Source organism: Monodelphis domestica, chromosome 5 (genome assembly GCF_027887165.1).
Source record: "Monodelphis domestica isolate mMonDom1 chromosome 5, mMonDom1.pri, whole genome shotgun sequence".
Lineage (NCBI taxonomy): Eukaryota > Metazoa > Chordata > Mammalia > Didelphimorphia > Didelphidae > Monodelphis > Monodelphis domestica.
In genome coordinates this window covers 32,153,987-32,170,623 of record NC_077231.1, presented here as the reverse complement: position 1 = coordinate 32,170,623, position 16,637 = coordinate 32,153,987, and the positions used below count along the sequence as shown (strand labels likewise).

At 47.2% G+C, this 16,637-nt stretch overlaps 1 protein-coding gene and 1 non-coding gene across 2 annotated transcripts; one reads left to right on the top strand and one right to left on the bottom strand.

The window, feature by feature from the left end:
• Positions 1-2,260: 2,260 nt before the first annotated feature.
• Positions 2,261-11,050, bottom strand: KRT8 (keratin 8). The gene is made up of 9 exons (XM_056798159.1): positions 10,596-11,050; positions 7,337-7,545; positions 7,105-7,165; positions 5,317-5,412; positions 4,848-5,012; positions 4,359-4,484; positions 3,680-3,900; positions 3,464-3,519; positions 2,261-2,656 (listed from the first exon to the last, which is right to left on the bottom strand). Exons 1-9 carry the CDS (start codon positions 10,950-10,952, stop codon positions 2,472-2,474), a joined length of 1,476 nt encoding a protein of 491 aa, XP_056654137.1. The 5' UTR covers positions 10,953-11,050; the 3' UTR covers positions 2,261-2,471.
• Positions 11,051-15,359: 4,309 nt separating this feature from the next.
• LOC130454870 (U6 spliceosomal RNA) lies at positions 15,360-15,466 on the top strand. Its single transcript, XR_008912657.1, has one exon. It is a non-coding gene; the product is annotated as a U6 spliceosomal RNA (small nuclear RNA).
• Positions 15,467-16,637: the final 1,171 nt, after the last annotated feature.

Here is a 16,637-nt window from a genome sequence, read left to right as displayed (position 1 = left end):
GGTGGCAAACGTTAGATGGGTGTTCTGTCAGTTTTCTTGAACAGTTTCCCTTTGTTCTCAGGACGGTTCAGTGAGAGGAGGGGGAAGGTGTAGGAATGGCTATGAATTTTTTTCTCCAAAGGGCAGGAGTGTTAAAATGGGGTGAAGAGCAGCTTATTCGGGCAGTGGTGCAGGGGCTGGGTGGAAGGCTCTCATCTCAAGATGAGAGCCTGTGGCGGTGGGTTTGGAGTAAGTCGGGTGTGGAGGTGTCAGATACTACAGAGACAAAACTGCTAGGACTTGGCAAGTCATTGGCCAGACGGAGTCCAAGAGAGGTAGAGCCCAAAACTAGGGCTCTTCCCAGGTTGGGCGCCTAGAAGGAAGTCTGGGACGAGGGTGGCACCATCAAGAGGGAATAAGAAGGAGTTGGGAGAGAGGCGTTTCAAGGGCAAGGTGAGCTCGGTTTTGAGCGGATCGCATTTGAAAAGCCAGGAGGGCATCCCGGTGGAGATAGCCAACAGGCAGTTGGAAATAGGAGAGGGAAGGCATGAGGAGAGCATGGGGGTGGAGATATAAACAGATGCAAATGCACAAGACAAACCCACAGGATAAACAAGCTGCTTTTCCCAGCTGCACCCTCCTTACAGAGGGCACCGAGGCACAGCCTTCAGAGAGAATGGAGAGAGAAGTGAAGAAGCTGCTGGTGAGTCACTGAAGTCAGTCCTGCGGGGTGACACTGGATCTCCCTTTCTAGAGATAGAGAGCCAGCCCCTTTCCCAGGCTGATTGGAGCACAGGGCTAAGGAGGCCAGGGCCACAAGTTCAGTCCCCAAGGAGGTCAGCCGGCTTTGTAGGGAGACTCTGCTCTCCAGGGCCCTAACTGGTGCCAGCTGGTTCACAAAGGAGTGAGATGGCAAAAGGATTGTCTACTGGTCACAAGGGAGCCCAGTGAGAAAGACAGTATAGAGTACAAAGTACTTCCCCATGAGGGAGGAGAAAACTCCAGAGTACATGACCTCATGGGCAGGTGGCTCAGTAGCACCATTTTCCCATCCCAAGGACAACAGTGTTTTAACAACTCAGGAAGGCTGGGTCATGGACTGACCCCAGATAGAAAAGCCAAGTCCCAGAAAAAGTGAATGGCGGGGCAGCTAGGTAGGGCAATAGATAGAGCACTAGGCCTGGAGTCAGGAGGATCTGGGTTCAAATTTGACCTCACACTGCCTAGATAGGATTCTGGGTGAGTCACTTAATCCTGATTGCCTAGCTTCTTGCCACTCTTCTACCCTAGAAGGGATACTAAACCAGAAAGTAAGGATATAAAAAATGCTCAATTTCAGAAGCAAGCAACTCCTTTGAAGACTCACAATTTGTGTGAAAAGACAGCTAGGTGGTGCCGTGTGAGGAACAGAGATTGGACTTGGAGTCAGGAAGACCCTGAACTCAAATCCTAGCTGGTGCTTATTACCCGTATGACTCTTGAGCAAATCCCTTAACCTCGAAGCTTCCATTTTCTCATGTATAAAATGGGGATAATAATAGTATCTCCTTCACAGAACTGTGATCAAATAAAGGGAAAATTACTATGTAATCCTTAAAAGAGGACAGCTAGGTAAGCATGATGGATAGAGAGGCAGGCTTGGAGTCAGGAAGACTCATCTTTCCAAGTCCAAATCTGGTCACAAATACTAGTGATATGACCCTGAGCAAGTCACTTAACCCTGTTTGCCTCAGTTTCCTCATCTATAAAAAGAGCAGAAGGACACAGCAAACCACTCCAGTATCCTTGCCAAGAAAACCCCAAATGGGATCACAAAGAGTCAGATCTGATTGAAACAAGTAAACAGAAACAATCACAGAAATGCTATTATTAGTATTAAAAAGTTGACCGGGGACTTTCCTTGCACTTAGGGATAATTATCATTGAATCATTGAAAGTCAGAGCTAGAAGAACTTTTAGAGGTTAATTCAGCCAACCCTTTATTTTACTGCTGTGGAAACTGAGGCCCAGGGAGAGGGAAATTATCTGATCAATGTCCCTCAGCAATAATGACAAAGCTTTCACTCAAACCCAAATTTTGATACTAAATTGAGCATTCTCTCTAGTATTGTGATGCTGGTGCTGGTGGCAGTGGAAGTACCCCAAGACAAATAGAGTGAAGAAGGAAGAGAAATGCTCTTAAGTCTGTATATATTTTCTAAACTCCAAAAACTACCTACTCCTCCACCACTGCTACCACCCCCACAAAAAAAAAAGAAGAAGAAAAAGAAAACAGCACGGATTAGGTGGAAATAGTGAACTGTGACTTTATTTCTGAAAACACAAATTGCTTCAAGGACGCTGAACCCTGAAAGGGCAGAAAGGTATGTCTGGGACCTATAGCTTGGGTCTCTTGAATCTCTCCTTCCCCCAACCCCTATCTTCTCTTGGGGATCCTGGACATTCTTCGGAGTACATTAAAGGGGTGGGTTGTGAGGCTCCGAGATGACCTCTCACTTGGGCAGAACATCCGAAGATTCGGACACCAGTTTCCCATCTCGAGTCTCAATCTTCTTTACCACCACAGCCTTACCGACTTGGCTGTAAGAGGATGAACCAGAGCTGCCAGAACTGGAATAGAAACTCCCATAGCCAAGACTGGGGCTGGTGGGAATCTCAAAGCCAGAGGTCAGTCCACCTGAAAAAGAAGGTGCCCACATTAGTAGACTACAGACTCCCCTCTGTTGGCCCCTCAGCTGACACCCATTTCTTAATCTCTTTTCCAACATTCAGAGCCCTCCCTATTCCTAACTCTCATTACTGATGTCTACCTAGTTGCATCTATTCAGCTCTAATTCTCAACTTAATACCATGTCCCATTGCCATTAGACTGGTAACTAGGGAGGAGCAGGGCTCCCATCTCTTTGTATATGTCTCGCACTGAAGTGATTAATAAATGCTTGTTGGCTCAGACACTTCGTAGTTGTGTGACCCTGGGCAAGTCCCAATTGTCTAGACCTTACCACTCTTCCACCTTTGGAAGCGACACTTACTATCAATTCCAAAATGGAAAGCAAGAGCTTTTGAAAATAAATAAAAAACAAATGCTCATTTATTTCTTGGCTTGACTCTTCCTCCTGACTCCCATCCACCCTCCTTCAGCCCCCAAATGCCAGGATAATTATAACTTCCTACAGGGAAGGGGCTATTTTGTCTTTCTTTGAAGGCCTAGCCTGGAACAGAGTAAGAACTTAATCAACATTTGTTGGCTTGCCATTGGCTAAAATGGAATATTGTAGGTATAAAGGAGGAGAGGGGACCTGAGCCAGGGAGAATGGACTAGTTACCAGAGCTCACAGCAAACAATCTCCTGAACCTAGAGTTGGGAGTCCAACCCCCTGAATGCTGGGGCTTTTGAGAGTCTCCCTATACCCAACACATCATCTTAGAAAAACATTCCTGGCTCTCTGCACCAGTACCCAGATTATTTCCAGAGGACCTTTACCTCCATATTCTTTGGTTCTGGTGTGAATTCTCAAGTTCTGCATCCCAGCTTCCAGCCTGTCCAAAGAACAGATAGGGTTAGTGCCTGGCCACTTCCCCACACCAGTCTTCTTCCATGAGAAGTCCTCCCTCCATAAGTGTAAGGACCACCATCACCTATTACAATGGTGGATGAAAAGACCCTAGTGTGGCTCCCCAAGGCCAGTTCCATGCCCACCTGTACTCCTCGCCCTCCAGCAGCTTCCTGTAGGTGGCGATCTCAATATCCAGGGCCAGCTTGACGTTCATCAGCTCCTGGTACTCCCGCAGCTGGCGGGCCATGTCTTGCTTGGCCCTCTGCAGGGCAGCTTCCAGCTCAGTCAGCTTGTTTCGGGCATCTTGGAGGGCCAGCTCCCCACGCTGCTCTGCATCACTGATGGAGGCTTCAAGGGTGGCTCTCTGTGGGAACCCAAAGAGATGATCCAGGAACTCTGCCAATAGCACTTCCTCCCTTAACTTCTCTTCCAATCACCTACCCCAGTGTAATAGAGCAGCTCCAGCCCAACTAAGCCACTGAAACGTGTACAAAGAGAGTTTCCCCTTCATGGCCCAGGATTTCCTAGATCAGAGGTATCACTCCAACCCAACTCCCAATTTCCCTTTGAACTAGAAGATTCTCTCCAAATGGGAGGTCTGCCTTGCTCTCCTTCTTTAACCTCATTCTATTGTTCCTCCTCTAAGAAGCTTCTTTTTTTCCCATCCCCACCTCAGTCCAAGCCTCACTGCTCTGGCACTCCTGTCCAGATGTCTGGGTAGCCTTTCCACCAATTGGGCTGGAAGCTCTGTCTCCTTCTGACTCTAGATCTCCACTATACTCCCTACTTAGGTCTGTATATTCCACAGGTAGAGTCATTCACCTGGCCTTTGAGACCATCGATCTCAGCCTGAAGTCTGGTAATAGTCCTGGTCATCTCAGAGATCTCCGTCTTGGTGTGGCGAAGGTCATCTCCATGTTTTCCAGCCAGAGTCTGTAGTTCCTCATACTGAGGGAGAGAGAGAGAGAGATGAGGAAGGCTGCTCTTTACAGAGGCTCCTTTACAAGGTTCAGAGACCCCTTGACCATCTTGGCTCTCTTAGATCTAACTCAAATCACAATAGACCTTTCCCAGCCCCACCTCACAGCTAGTGGCTTCCCTCTAGGGATAACTTCCATTTATAAATGAGAAAATATTTTAAAGTGCTTGGCAAAATGTCTGGCATACAGTAAGCACTTAAGAGATGCTTGCTCTGCATGTGTAGCCTATATCAAGTTGGTCATACAGCTCATGGGGTTGGGGGGGGGGGGTCGGGAGCAGCTCCTTTAAGCCTGGCCCTGCTGTTGAGGACACAAAGTCCTTTTTACTCACCTTGATCTGGTACATGTTCTCAGCCTCAGCCCGGGTGCGGTTGGCAATGTCTTCATATTGGGCTCGGACCTCAGCAATAATGCCATCCAGGTCCAGGGATCGGCTATTGTCCATGGACAGGACTACAGAAGTCTCCGAAATCTGGGATTGCAATTCTCGTAACTCCTAGTATGGAGAAGAGAGCAAAATGCTGTCAATATCCTATTGTATAGGAGAATGGCCAGAGGGACCTTCCCAGAGGACCCTGGGAAAGCTGAGGGGCTAGTCAAGAGAGAAGGACAGGATTCAAGTTGAGCTGGGGCAAAGAGAGAGAAAGGGCTTGTTGGAAGGTTTAGAATATAAAGTAGAGACCAAGAAAAACCCGAGAAGTCAACCCTTTGGCTCATTTATCTACTAGTATGTGCTTGGGAGTTGAGAGGGGGATGGAGTGGTTCTTAAGAGATGATTCTACAACTCCTCAAAGACATACCTCTTCATATAAACTCCTGAGGAAGTTTATCTCTTCAGTCAGGCTTTCCAGGCGAGATTCCAGCTCCACCTTGTTCATATAAGCTTCATCCACATCCTGGAAAGGAAGGGAAGTCTGAGCCATGCAACCAGACACGTCCTTATCCCACCATCAGCTGCCACCTTTCATTGGGAACAATAAGCCATTCCCCCCAGTCCGCCCTCCTCACTACCTGGAGATAGATGCCTATCCACCTCTAAAGTACAGCTCCCAACCTCCCTACCCAGACCAATGCTCCGCCCCCCCCTCCAGACATCCTCATTCTCCCTCCTGAAACTGAAGTATAGAGGTCTGTCCAGCACAACTAGTTCCCTGTCACCAGAAGCATTTAGTTGCCTAAATGCATTTGTTAGGAATGCCTAGAGCATTTGTTAGGAATTGTTAGGAAAATGCCTACAGCATTTGTTAGGAATTCAAAACTCAGATACTAATTTCAACTAACTAATCTCTCTCTAAAGGCCATCTCTGTCCATCTCTGGTTCTAATTCTAGTCTGGTCTGTCTGTATCTTTTGCACTCCTCTTCTGTGCCCTCAAATATTTATTGAATTGATAAATAAATGCATGTTCTTTTTGTGGTGACAAATTGGAAATGGAAGGGGTGTCTATCAAATAGGAAATGACTGAAGAAATTGTAGTATATGATGGTGATGGAATACTATTGAGCTATAAGAAATGATAAGCAAGATGACTTCAGAAAGAGCTGGAAAGACCTTCATGAACTGATGCAGAGCGAAATAAGCAGAACCAGGAAAACACTGTACATTGTACAATATTATATATTAATATATAATGTATTAATAATATAATAGCAATATTATACGACGATCATCTGTGAAAACTTGGCTACACTCAGCAATCTGGGACAATTCTAAAAGACTTGTGATAGGGAATGCTCTCCACCTCCAGAGAAAGAACTGTTGGAGTCCGATGGATGTGGATCAAAGCAGACTATCTTTCACATCAGTGTATCTACGGTTTTATTTGGGGGATTTGGTTTTGTATGCCTTAGCTCTTACAACACTCATCTATATGGAAGGGGGGGTTTATATGTTAATATTTATATGGCCCAGATCAAATTGTTTACTATCTCCAAAGGGGGGAGGGAATGAAAGGAAGGAGAAGGTTTGTATCTTGTAGTTTTGGAAAACATATGTTGAAAATTATCATTACATAACTGGGAAAATAAAATAACTTTGAATTAAAAAATTCAAATAAATAAATAAATACATATGAATGGATGAATGGATATGATGCCTTATTTGCCTTATCAGACCAGGAGGTCCTGGCTTAGAGGCCCTAGTCTCATCCTCCCTTGAGATCTCCTATTCCCTCCTCACCACAGAAACTTAGGAGAAGAGTCTGTAATGAAAGGAACTCTTGGAGGTTGAGGATATAGACAGACTATGAGTAGCTTTCCTTCCTGACCTCTGTCCTAGCTTTCTTATTCTGTATGAAGTCCTGTGAGAAGTATATGGTGACAATAGAAAGGCAGCCCTCTAAAGGTCTCACACATATATATGTGTGCACACTCACATGTTATCCAGCGCCCCTCTCATCTTTTTTTTTTTTAAATAAAACTCTTACCTTCTATCTTGGAATCAGTACTATATATTGATTCCAAGGCAGAAGAACAGTAAGGGCTAGGCAGATGGGACAAAGTGATTTGCCCAGAGTAGCACAGCTAGGAAATGTATGAGGACAGATTTGAACCCAGGACCTCCCATCTCCAGGTCTGGCTCCCCTCTCACCTTCTTAATGAGAACAAACTCATTCTCCATTTCTGTGCGTTTGTTGATTTCGTCCTCATACCTGTTGAGAGAAGGGACACAGAGTCACAAAGAGTTGGGAGAAATTCTTCTGGCAGAGTCCAAATTCTTGGGCAGTATGTGTGTTTGGTTTTCCCAGAATATAAGGTAGAGTTGGATAATGAGAACACCCTCAGCCCCACCTCTGAGTCTAAAGGTCCCTCTTTATTCTCACTTCTTTTTGAAGTCTTCCACCAGGCCCTGCATATTGCCCAATTCCCCCTCCAACTTCAGTTTCTCCTTCCCCAGGGAATCCAGCTGTTGTCGAAGGCTGTTGATGTAACTCTCAAACATGCTGTCTATGTTGCTCCGGGATGTCTTCTGCTGCTGGAGGAGGCTCCATTTGGTCTCCAGCATCTTATTCTGCTGTTCTAGGAAGCGCACCTGATGGAGAATGAGGAGAGATGGTCACACCACATTCACCAAGAAGCTGGGAATTAAGCAAAGGGGAGAAAGGCATTTGCCCCAGCAGGGAAAACCATCCCCTCCCACATTGTGGCAACTGTCAGGCTCAGCTGATGTCTAGAAGAGCTGGTTTGCTCATTTTTTTCTTTACTTCTTCCCTTCCTTCCTTCCTTCCTTCCTTCCTTCCTTCCTTCCTCTTCCTCTTTCTTTCTTTCTTTCTTCCTTCTTTCCTTTCTCTTTCTCTCTCTTCTATTACAAGGGATAGAGAGGGTAAGGGGAATAAAATCTATTCAGAAATGAAAGTAATGTCAAAACAAAAATTATCAATTATTTTTAAGCCTTAAGAAACAAAAAGAAAAGAAAATTCACCACTTCTAAGCCTGCTGAAGAAAGACTTGATGGTCTCCTTATTCTGAGCCTATTGATTCTTAATCCAGAAAGATGAAGTAGGAAAGGAAGTGTCCAAACACATGAGTCCTCAAGTTGTCCTCCACCCAAATAGTGAATTCTCAATTATTCTGGGACGAGCAAGTAGAAATGTAGTCAGGAGACCAGGAGTCCTGTCTGGGTCATTAAGTAGCAGGGCAAGTAGTGTCCTTGGTGTCCTTCTCCAAGTCTCTTCCTCATTTTTAAAGTAAGAATAATACCTAAGGTCCCTTCCAACAGTATCCCTGTCATTTAATGGCTTTCCCCAATCCTATCTTCTATTCTTTATGCAGGATTGCAATTCTGAATGACAAAGTAGAAAGAATGTCAAATTTGGACTCAGAGGCCCAGAGTTCCAAATCTGATTCTTGTCTCTTACAAAGTGTGTGACTTTGGGCAAGTCACTCAGCTTTCTGTAAAATGAAGAGATTCAGTGATTCTAAGGTCCCTACTAGTTCTAAATCTAGACTTGTAGGGAAGAGATAAAGTTACCTCTAATATGATTCTTTCCTTCTCCATTTCCCATCAGTGCTCAATTTTGGAAGTCCCCCAGGCCCTAGACCCATTCCACAAACTTTGCATACACTTCTTTTGCTTATTATTGTGTGCCATAGCTAAATGTAGGCATAATGCCCACCAGGAAGTAAGCTAGTTTCTCCTTTTGTCCAAACTTTGCATCTGGCCCACTTCATAGAAAGGGCAGAGGGTCAATAAATGTTTCTTGAATTTGAAAAACTCCAGGCACCTCTAATTAGAGTTGGTGATTATCCCATTGCAAGGATAAGATTTCTCTTTTCTGTCCCCAAAGGTGTCTTTAGACCCAAAGGCAGGATGCCATGATGGCATTAGGCAAATCAAGACAGATTATAAAGCACAACTCACTGGAGAACTGGTGGGGAGAAGAGAGACAGTAAAATGTGGGGTACAGTGGGGCAGGGAGCTGGCAAAAAGAGCTTTGGAGCCTGTTTGAGGACTCTACCTCCCAACTTCCCCCAAATTCTCTAGTTTTAGGGGAAGATGGGGACAAAATGGATGGAGTCTCTGGGAAGGTCTGATGAACCAGATATGTAGACCTAAGTACCACTTGCTTTGTAAAATTTCCTGCTTTCGTCCTACTTTCAGTCAACTGTAGGGGGAACCTCTAATGTCTTAACTGAGCTTAGAGATCCATAATTTCATAAACTCGTATGGGACAAGACAGAAGGCTCCATAATCCAGCACATACACACCCCACCTCCTTTTTCCCACAATGCCACCCAGGGCAGAGTCAGCAGGAAAGATACCAATTCACAAAGCCTCAGGGGCCCCTAACAAAACCTGGCCTGGACTTAGAGAAGAGGGAAATGGAAGAGTGGAGGGCCCAAACCTAGTTTGGGGGGGCAGACCAAAGAGATCAAAGGGAAAAAGAGATATTGGTTCAATTTTATCACAAAGCCATAAACTTTGGAGATTAATGGCACTAAGATAAAATATTTCTGGCCCACCCCTAGACTTTGAATCCCGGATGTGGGATAGGGGGTGACTCACGCCCAGAGCCAAGTGGGCAGAGTCAGGGTGTGGCTCATTCTTCTGGGGTATTTGACCAGGGACATGAGCCCCTGAGAGGGCAGCAGTGATATAGACTATTGGTCCTTTACCAGTTGACCTGGCCCCAATAGCTAGGCTTTGGCTTTGAACAATTCATCTAGCCCAAAAAAAGAGTCCTCGTTTTCTTCATCTATAAAGTGAAAGGGCTGGAATGAATAGATTTCTAGGATCCCCTCCAGCCCTAAACACATGACCATAATCATCATCTTGGACTGAAGAGGGAATAGACCCAAGCTAGAATTGATGCTAATTTAAAACAAGGCGACATATACCTTATAGAGGCTCCTTCAGACAGCCTCAGAAGCCCCAACTTTGATCTCAATAATGGCTTATTTCATTGAACTGGTGTCTGCCAGCTATTAAAAGCTCACTGCTCCCCATAAACTTTGGACAGGAAAATTTGGAATAGGAGACCTAGCCCTGAGGTGGAGGACAAGAATTCTGGGAGTTTCCCGACCCCTTTTTCTCAGTTTCCTCTCCCCACATGGCTCCAAGAACTGTCCTCAGGGTCAAAATCTTTAAGAAAGCCAGCCCTGATCTAGAACCTTGGAGGGCTGGAAGAAGAAGCCAGAGATGATATCACCACTGAGCCAAAGCTATGCAAATCCCTCTTTTGGTGGTCATCCCAGCGTCCCTCCGGCTCCATACACACCTTCCCCTTCCCCCAACCTAAGAACGCTGGATCGGTGACTCATCTGGAGGTGAGGGCGGTGCCAGGGCGGGGGGAGGGGGTGAAGGGGCACTGAGTTCTGCAAGGTTTCTCTGGCAGTGCCCACCACCAGGAGAAAGGAAGTTCAGGAAACTGAATGCCCACCAGAAGAGTGGGAAGAGGCTCAAAGAGTAAGACCAACTGCGAAGGGGTAGCTCTTGGGCACAAGCATCCATCCCATCTGGTATTTAGAAGGCAGCCCCCAAGTTAGGGAATAGGCGGCTCCAAGCGGGAGCCTCCAAACCCCGCTTGAGGGCACCAGGTTTAGCATAATAGCCAAAGTTGAGCTCCCCGCCCCTGGGCTCACCTTGTCGATGAAGGAGGCAAATTTGTTGTTGAGGACCTTAATCTGCTCCTTCTCCTGGACCCTCACGGCCTGGATGTTGGGATCCATTTCCAGCTTCAGGGGACTCAGGAGGTTCTGATTGATGGAGACCGCCGTGATCCCGCCGCCGACGCTCCCTAAGCCCAAGCCCATGCCCATGCCTGCCCCAAGCCCCAAGCTCGCTCGGTAGCCGCCACTAGTACTCCCCACTCGGGAGAAGGAGGACGAGCTGATGCGAGAGCTGGGGCCGCTGGAGTAGGAGCGGCTGCTAAAACCGCCCCGGGGGCCCGAAGAGGAAACCTTAATGGACCGATGGGTGGTGGTCGACCGGATGGACATGGTGAGGACTAGAGGGGCAAGCACCGACACCCAGAGACAAGCGAGAAGCTCAGGGAGAGAGAAGGTGGAGAGTCGCCTCCCAACGCCCGCATTTATAAGACCTGCACACTGCCCCAGGGGGGGGCAAGGGGAGGAGAGGGGAGAGCTAGGACTCCGCACCTGAGTGGCTGGGGCCCCTGGAGGGGCTGAGCTTAACCTGACACCTGCCTCCACCGGGAGAACTCAGGCGGGGGCAGCAGAGAGCCGGGCTGTGGGGCCAGGGCGGGGATGGGAGTCGGCCGGATTATTGAGAGCCCCTAGACACCCTGGGGCCCGGAAAATTCTTGCTCAGAAACTTTTAGCATAGAAAGTGAACCTGGAGGCCAAGCCAAGTCCCCCTCCTTCCCTCTCCCCCATTTTACAGAGGAGGACACTGAGACCTAGAAAGGTGAAAGAGATTTGTCCAAGTAGCTTAATGGTCAAGCAGTGACTGGAACCCAGGACTCATGATCCTAACTAGTATCTTTTCCATAACACCAAGCTGGCTCCCAGAGATGGGAAATAAAAGAGACCAAGAAATATAAAAAGAAAGATCTCTCTTTCCCTTTCCCTCTCTCTTTCTGCGTGTCTTTCTGTCTGTCTCTCTTCCCCTCTTCTTCATCTTCTCTTCCCCCCACCTCCATTCTCTTCCATTCATAGAAAGAAATGAAGTGTGGATTTTATGGAGCAGGAGATTGGGGTCGTAGAATTAGATCTGGAATGGACTTGAAGATCATCTACTCCAACCCTCTCATTTTACAAGTGAAGAAACTGAGGCCCAGGGAAGGAAAGTGACCTGCTCAAAATCACACAGGGAGTCAGAACTAATTTCTAAATCCAGTGCCCTCTGGGGCACAATCTGCTATTGTTGTGAAAGGGGAGGTAACCAGATAGCTGGGTCATTCCGGTATGTACATCCAGGCACTGGCTTCAAGCTAGAGGGCAGGATATCTAAGGTCTAGAACTAGGATTCCTATTTGATGAAGTCAGGCTCCCTTACCTCCCCAAATCCTCATCACCCACGCCATTGTTTCCACTACGTTTTCAAGGTGAGATAAGATCCAAAGAGCCAGGAATTCCATTTTTCCTCCAGACTCACTTCTGTTCCCTAGGTCCAAGAGATACCAGAGAAAGTAAGGGAGGCTTAAACCCAGAGGAGGACACTGAGGGGGCTTGGGAGGCCCTTGGGAGGTAAAGGGCATCAGCCTGAGGAAGAAAGACCATGAAAGAAAATGGGCAGGAACCGAGGGTAGATCATGCTCAGACTTCCTGGAGGAGTCATCCCCACACATCAGAGACAGGCCTGAGTCAGTGACCGGAGCAGAACGCCAGAGCCCCCAGCGTCTTCCTTTCTCCTCTGCTTTTCCCTCAAGTCCTCATTCTGACCAGAGAAAAGTGGAGCCATTTCTTACACCTGTCTCCCTGAGCTCATTATAGGGAGTGAGTCAACAGGGCAGGTTGGAGCAAGACAGGCACCTGCCAGTGGGGTGGCAAAGGAATTGGCTCCCCAGGGCTGGGCTGAACTGGGTTAGGTTGGGCTGGGCCTAGGTGGAGGAGGACACGAGGTTTGATTCCTTAGGGTAAGAATTCTAGCCTAGCGGGTGAGGCTGATTTCATAAACGGACCTACAGAGCATGGGTGCGGATAGAGGAATTCTCCACTAGAAAACGGACCAGGATCTTGGATCTAGAGCAACTCCTTCATTTTCCTCATGAGTAAAAGAAAACTTGCTCAAGGTCACAGAGTTGTTGAGTGGCACAAGTGGGGCCACAAGCCAGAGCTTTAGCCCACTCTGTACTGGTCCTTGTGACCGGATGGCATAGCCACTGCCCGCAGCCCCCCAGGGACTCTCTCCCTGGACCCCTGGGAGGGGGCTCTGCTTTGGCATGTGTAAAAGGGCCAAGCCATTCCGAGTCACAGGCAGGTCCCAGTGTGACCACTTCAAACTGGATATTCATCCCCTACAGATGCCTGGATCCCTCCCAAGTGAGAGTGTTGGAAAGGCTTCCCATACGCCCACTCTCGGTCCAGCAGACGATTGAAACCCTTTTTTCCAGCTCCACAGAGGGGAGGAGGGAGTGGGCACTAGGCCAGGTCTGGGCAAGAAGAAGCCGGAAGTAGGGAGGAGCTGGTCAGACAGGTAGGGCAACTGTGTGGGAGAGACAAAAAGGACAGAGGCTTTAAGGGCAATTAACTGCTTCCCCACTGCTCCTATACTGTCATCTGCAGAGGTCCCTCAAGGGAAAGTGACTCAGTTTGGGGAAGAAGAGAGGCCTGACCTGAGGTCCAGAGCCCAGGCCAGCCTTTGCCACCTTGGGGAGTTTGGAAGCACCTATGTGCATACGGTTCTCCACAGTGAACACACACACGCACCCTTTCCCGTGTCTTCTTGGTGGATTCAGTGGGGAAGACAGAGGAACCCTATAACTGGAACATGAGAACCCCTGTGGGCGTGGGGGTTGACCAGAGGCTTTTCCAAATATTTTTGCCTCCTTAGCCAAGGCATGAAGCCCAACTGATGCAGACACGGGATTCAGAGCCTCAAGATGGAAGCAGGAGAGCTCAAATATGTTTGTTTGCATAGATTTGTGTCTCATTTCCATCTCGTTTCATTGAAGGTCAAAATGCAGCCACCTCTCCCCCTGGACCCCCATCCTTCTACATCACCCCCAAACAAAGCTATAGTAGCTGAGAAAGCCCCAAAGAAGGAAATGTGATCCTGGTGGAGGGACAGAGTCTAGATTCGGACCTAGGTCATAAAGATTAGCATAAAATCATAGATTTGGGCCTTAAAGGCCAACCCTTTCATTTTCCAGATGAGAAAACTGAGGCTCACTAAGATGAAGGCCATCTAGATCTAGGTGGAGGTAGCAAAACCTATATTTAAAACTATGTCACAGATAAGAACATCATAGAATCAGCTACTCAGAACTGGAAAGGACATTAACAGGGAAGGGGAAAGTGAAGGGAATAATAATGTAAAGTGCTTACTATGTGCCAGGCACTGTGCTAGACTCTTTTTACTATTATTAGCTCATTTGATCCTCTTGACAGCCCTGAAAGGTGGTTGCTATTGTTATCTCCATCTTATAATTGAGGAAATTGAGGCAAACTGAGGGTAAGTGACTTGAACTCAACATTCTAGCCTCAGAGCCAACAGCCACCTCTTAGAGACCATTTAAGCTAACCCTGTCATTTTACAGATGAAGAAACTGAGGTCCAGAGAGAGAAAAACAATGGCCACCGGGTTACAGGTGACTGCTTAGACTCCTGACTCCATCCTCGGTCTTCACCTTGCTGCATCACACACACAGGGAGTTGCTTTTAATTTCTCTGACAGAGTTTCTCCATCCTGATTGGGAGGAAGGTATGATGGGAAAGGCCCTGGGCAGGGTTTTAGAGAGACTGGTGAGCCCCAGGAGGGACTTAGAAGGAGGAAAGAGACATGGGGAAAGAAAGCAGGGAGGGTGAGACAGGTAGAGAGCTCCTTTTAAGGTTCTCTCTTCATCTCTGTGGGCTGAGCCAGGCAGGGCAAGTCTGAGAAGGGCAGCAGAACAAAAGGGAAAAGAATTTGAAATGATTGATGAAGAAAGAGGACTTCCCTGATTCCTGGCCTGGCTTAGAGGGGAGCCTTCTTCCCTAGGGAGCTTGCAAAATGGGGGGATGATCAGTGTGACAGACCCAGCCCAGAAGCCTGATGACCTCAGAAGAGAGATCTGGAACTCGTCAGAAGTGCTGCTTGGCATATAGGTGAGAATGATGGCATTTAAAGACCTTGACAGTCTGCATCCAGACTACCCTTCCAGGCAGGAGTATCACATTCCTCCCCTTCACACACACACACACACACACACACACACACACACACACACACACACACACACTGTTCTTTCCAGCCAACCTGGCACATATAGAGTTCCCTAAACTTGAATTCCATTCCTCGGTTCTATGATTTTGCACAACCTGTCTCACATGCCCCAAATGTTCTCCCAAAATGACACTCTGTCTCTTCTCTGATCCTTGGCAACGGCCATCTCCCATGCCTGGAATGCACTCCCATACCTCTGCCTCTTGGAATCCCCAGTTTTCTTCAAACCTCAGCTCAAATTCCACCTTCTACAGTCCTTCTCCTCTCCGATACCCTCCCCTCTTCTCTGTCTATATCCTACTCGCCCTCGGTGATCTACATGTCGCATCTCCTTTTAGATGGTGAGCTCCTTGAGGACAGAGGAAATGACAACTAACATTTCTATGAAACTTACTAGGCACTGGGCTAAGTGCTTCACAATTATGATCTCATTTGAGCCTCATGACAACCTTGGGAGAGTAGGTGCTATTATTATCCCCATTTTACAGATGGGAGAATTTATGCAAACAGGTTAAGTGACATTGGCAAATTGGCAGCATATACACTAAAACTGGAACAACTCAGAGAAGATCAGCATGGCCTCTTGAGCAAGGATGAAAAGCAAATTCATGAAGCATTCCAGATTTTTGCTCTGACTACTGACCTTCTGGCTTCCTTTAAGTCCCAATTAAAATCCGCCCCCCTTCCACAGAAAGTCTTACCCCATCCCTCTTTCAAAAAACAAAAATTACTTTCCTGCTTAGAACCAGTACTGTATGTATTTGTCCCAAGACAGAAGAACAGCAAGGGCTAGGTAACTGGAGTAAAGTGACTTACCCAGGGTCACACAGCTAGGAAGTATCTGTGGTCATATTTGAACCCAGGACCTTACACTCTCCATACCTGATTCTCTATCCACTGTGCCACCTAGCTGCCATCTAGCTACCCCCTCCCCAGCCTCCCTTAATCCTAGTGCTTTCCATCTGTTAATTATTTCCTATTTATCCTGTATATAAATTGCTTTGTATCAATGTGTTTTCATGTCTCAAGGAGATTGGAAGCTCCTTGAGGGCAGGATCCATCTTTTGCTGTTTTTTGTATCCTGGGCACTTAGCACAATGTCTGGTAAAGAGTCTGTTCTTTGGGGATTTTGAGGACTCTTAGCTCTTTTATGGGGACCTTAGTGAGTGCTCACTGGATCCAATTCACTTTTCTGTAGAGCTGGCCAGAGCAGACTCAGAATTCTCGGTGCCTAGCACAGTGCCAGGCACATAGCAGGCCCTTAATAAATATTTTGTTGATTAAAGAAAGGGAGGCAGGACAATCACACACAGCTGTCAAATACACATGTGATGTTGTATCTAAGCAAAGATGGGTGGGACGGGGAATGGCGATGGGAAACAGGAGTCATATTTAACTGGGGAAGGAAGATGGAGGGATTTCCCATTATGGTCACCTTCCTAATTTACAGTCGCTCAGGAAAGCCTCCCTAAAGAAGGAGGTTCCTCAATGAGCTCATGTCCCTTGTGTCAAATCATGGCCCAAACCACTGAGTTTTTTTGTGTGGGTTTTTTTTAACCCTTGTTTTCTGTCTTAATAATAACTCTAAGGAAGAAGGACAAGGGTTAGGCAAATGGAGTGAAATGACTTACCCAGGGTCACACAAGCTAGGAGGTGTCAGAAGTCAAATTGGAACCCAGGACTTCTCATCTCCAGGCTTGGTGCTCTACCCACTAACACCCCAGCTACCCCCACCATATATACCTAGTTAAAGCCTCTCCCACCTTCCTATCCCCGCTTCTACCTCTGAACCCTGTCCT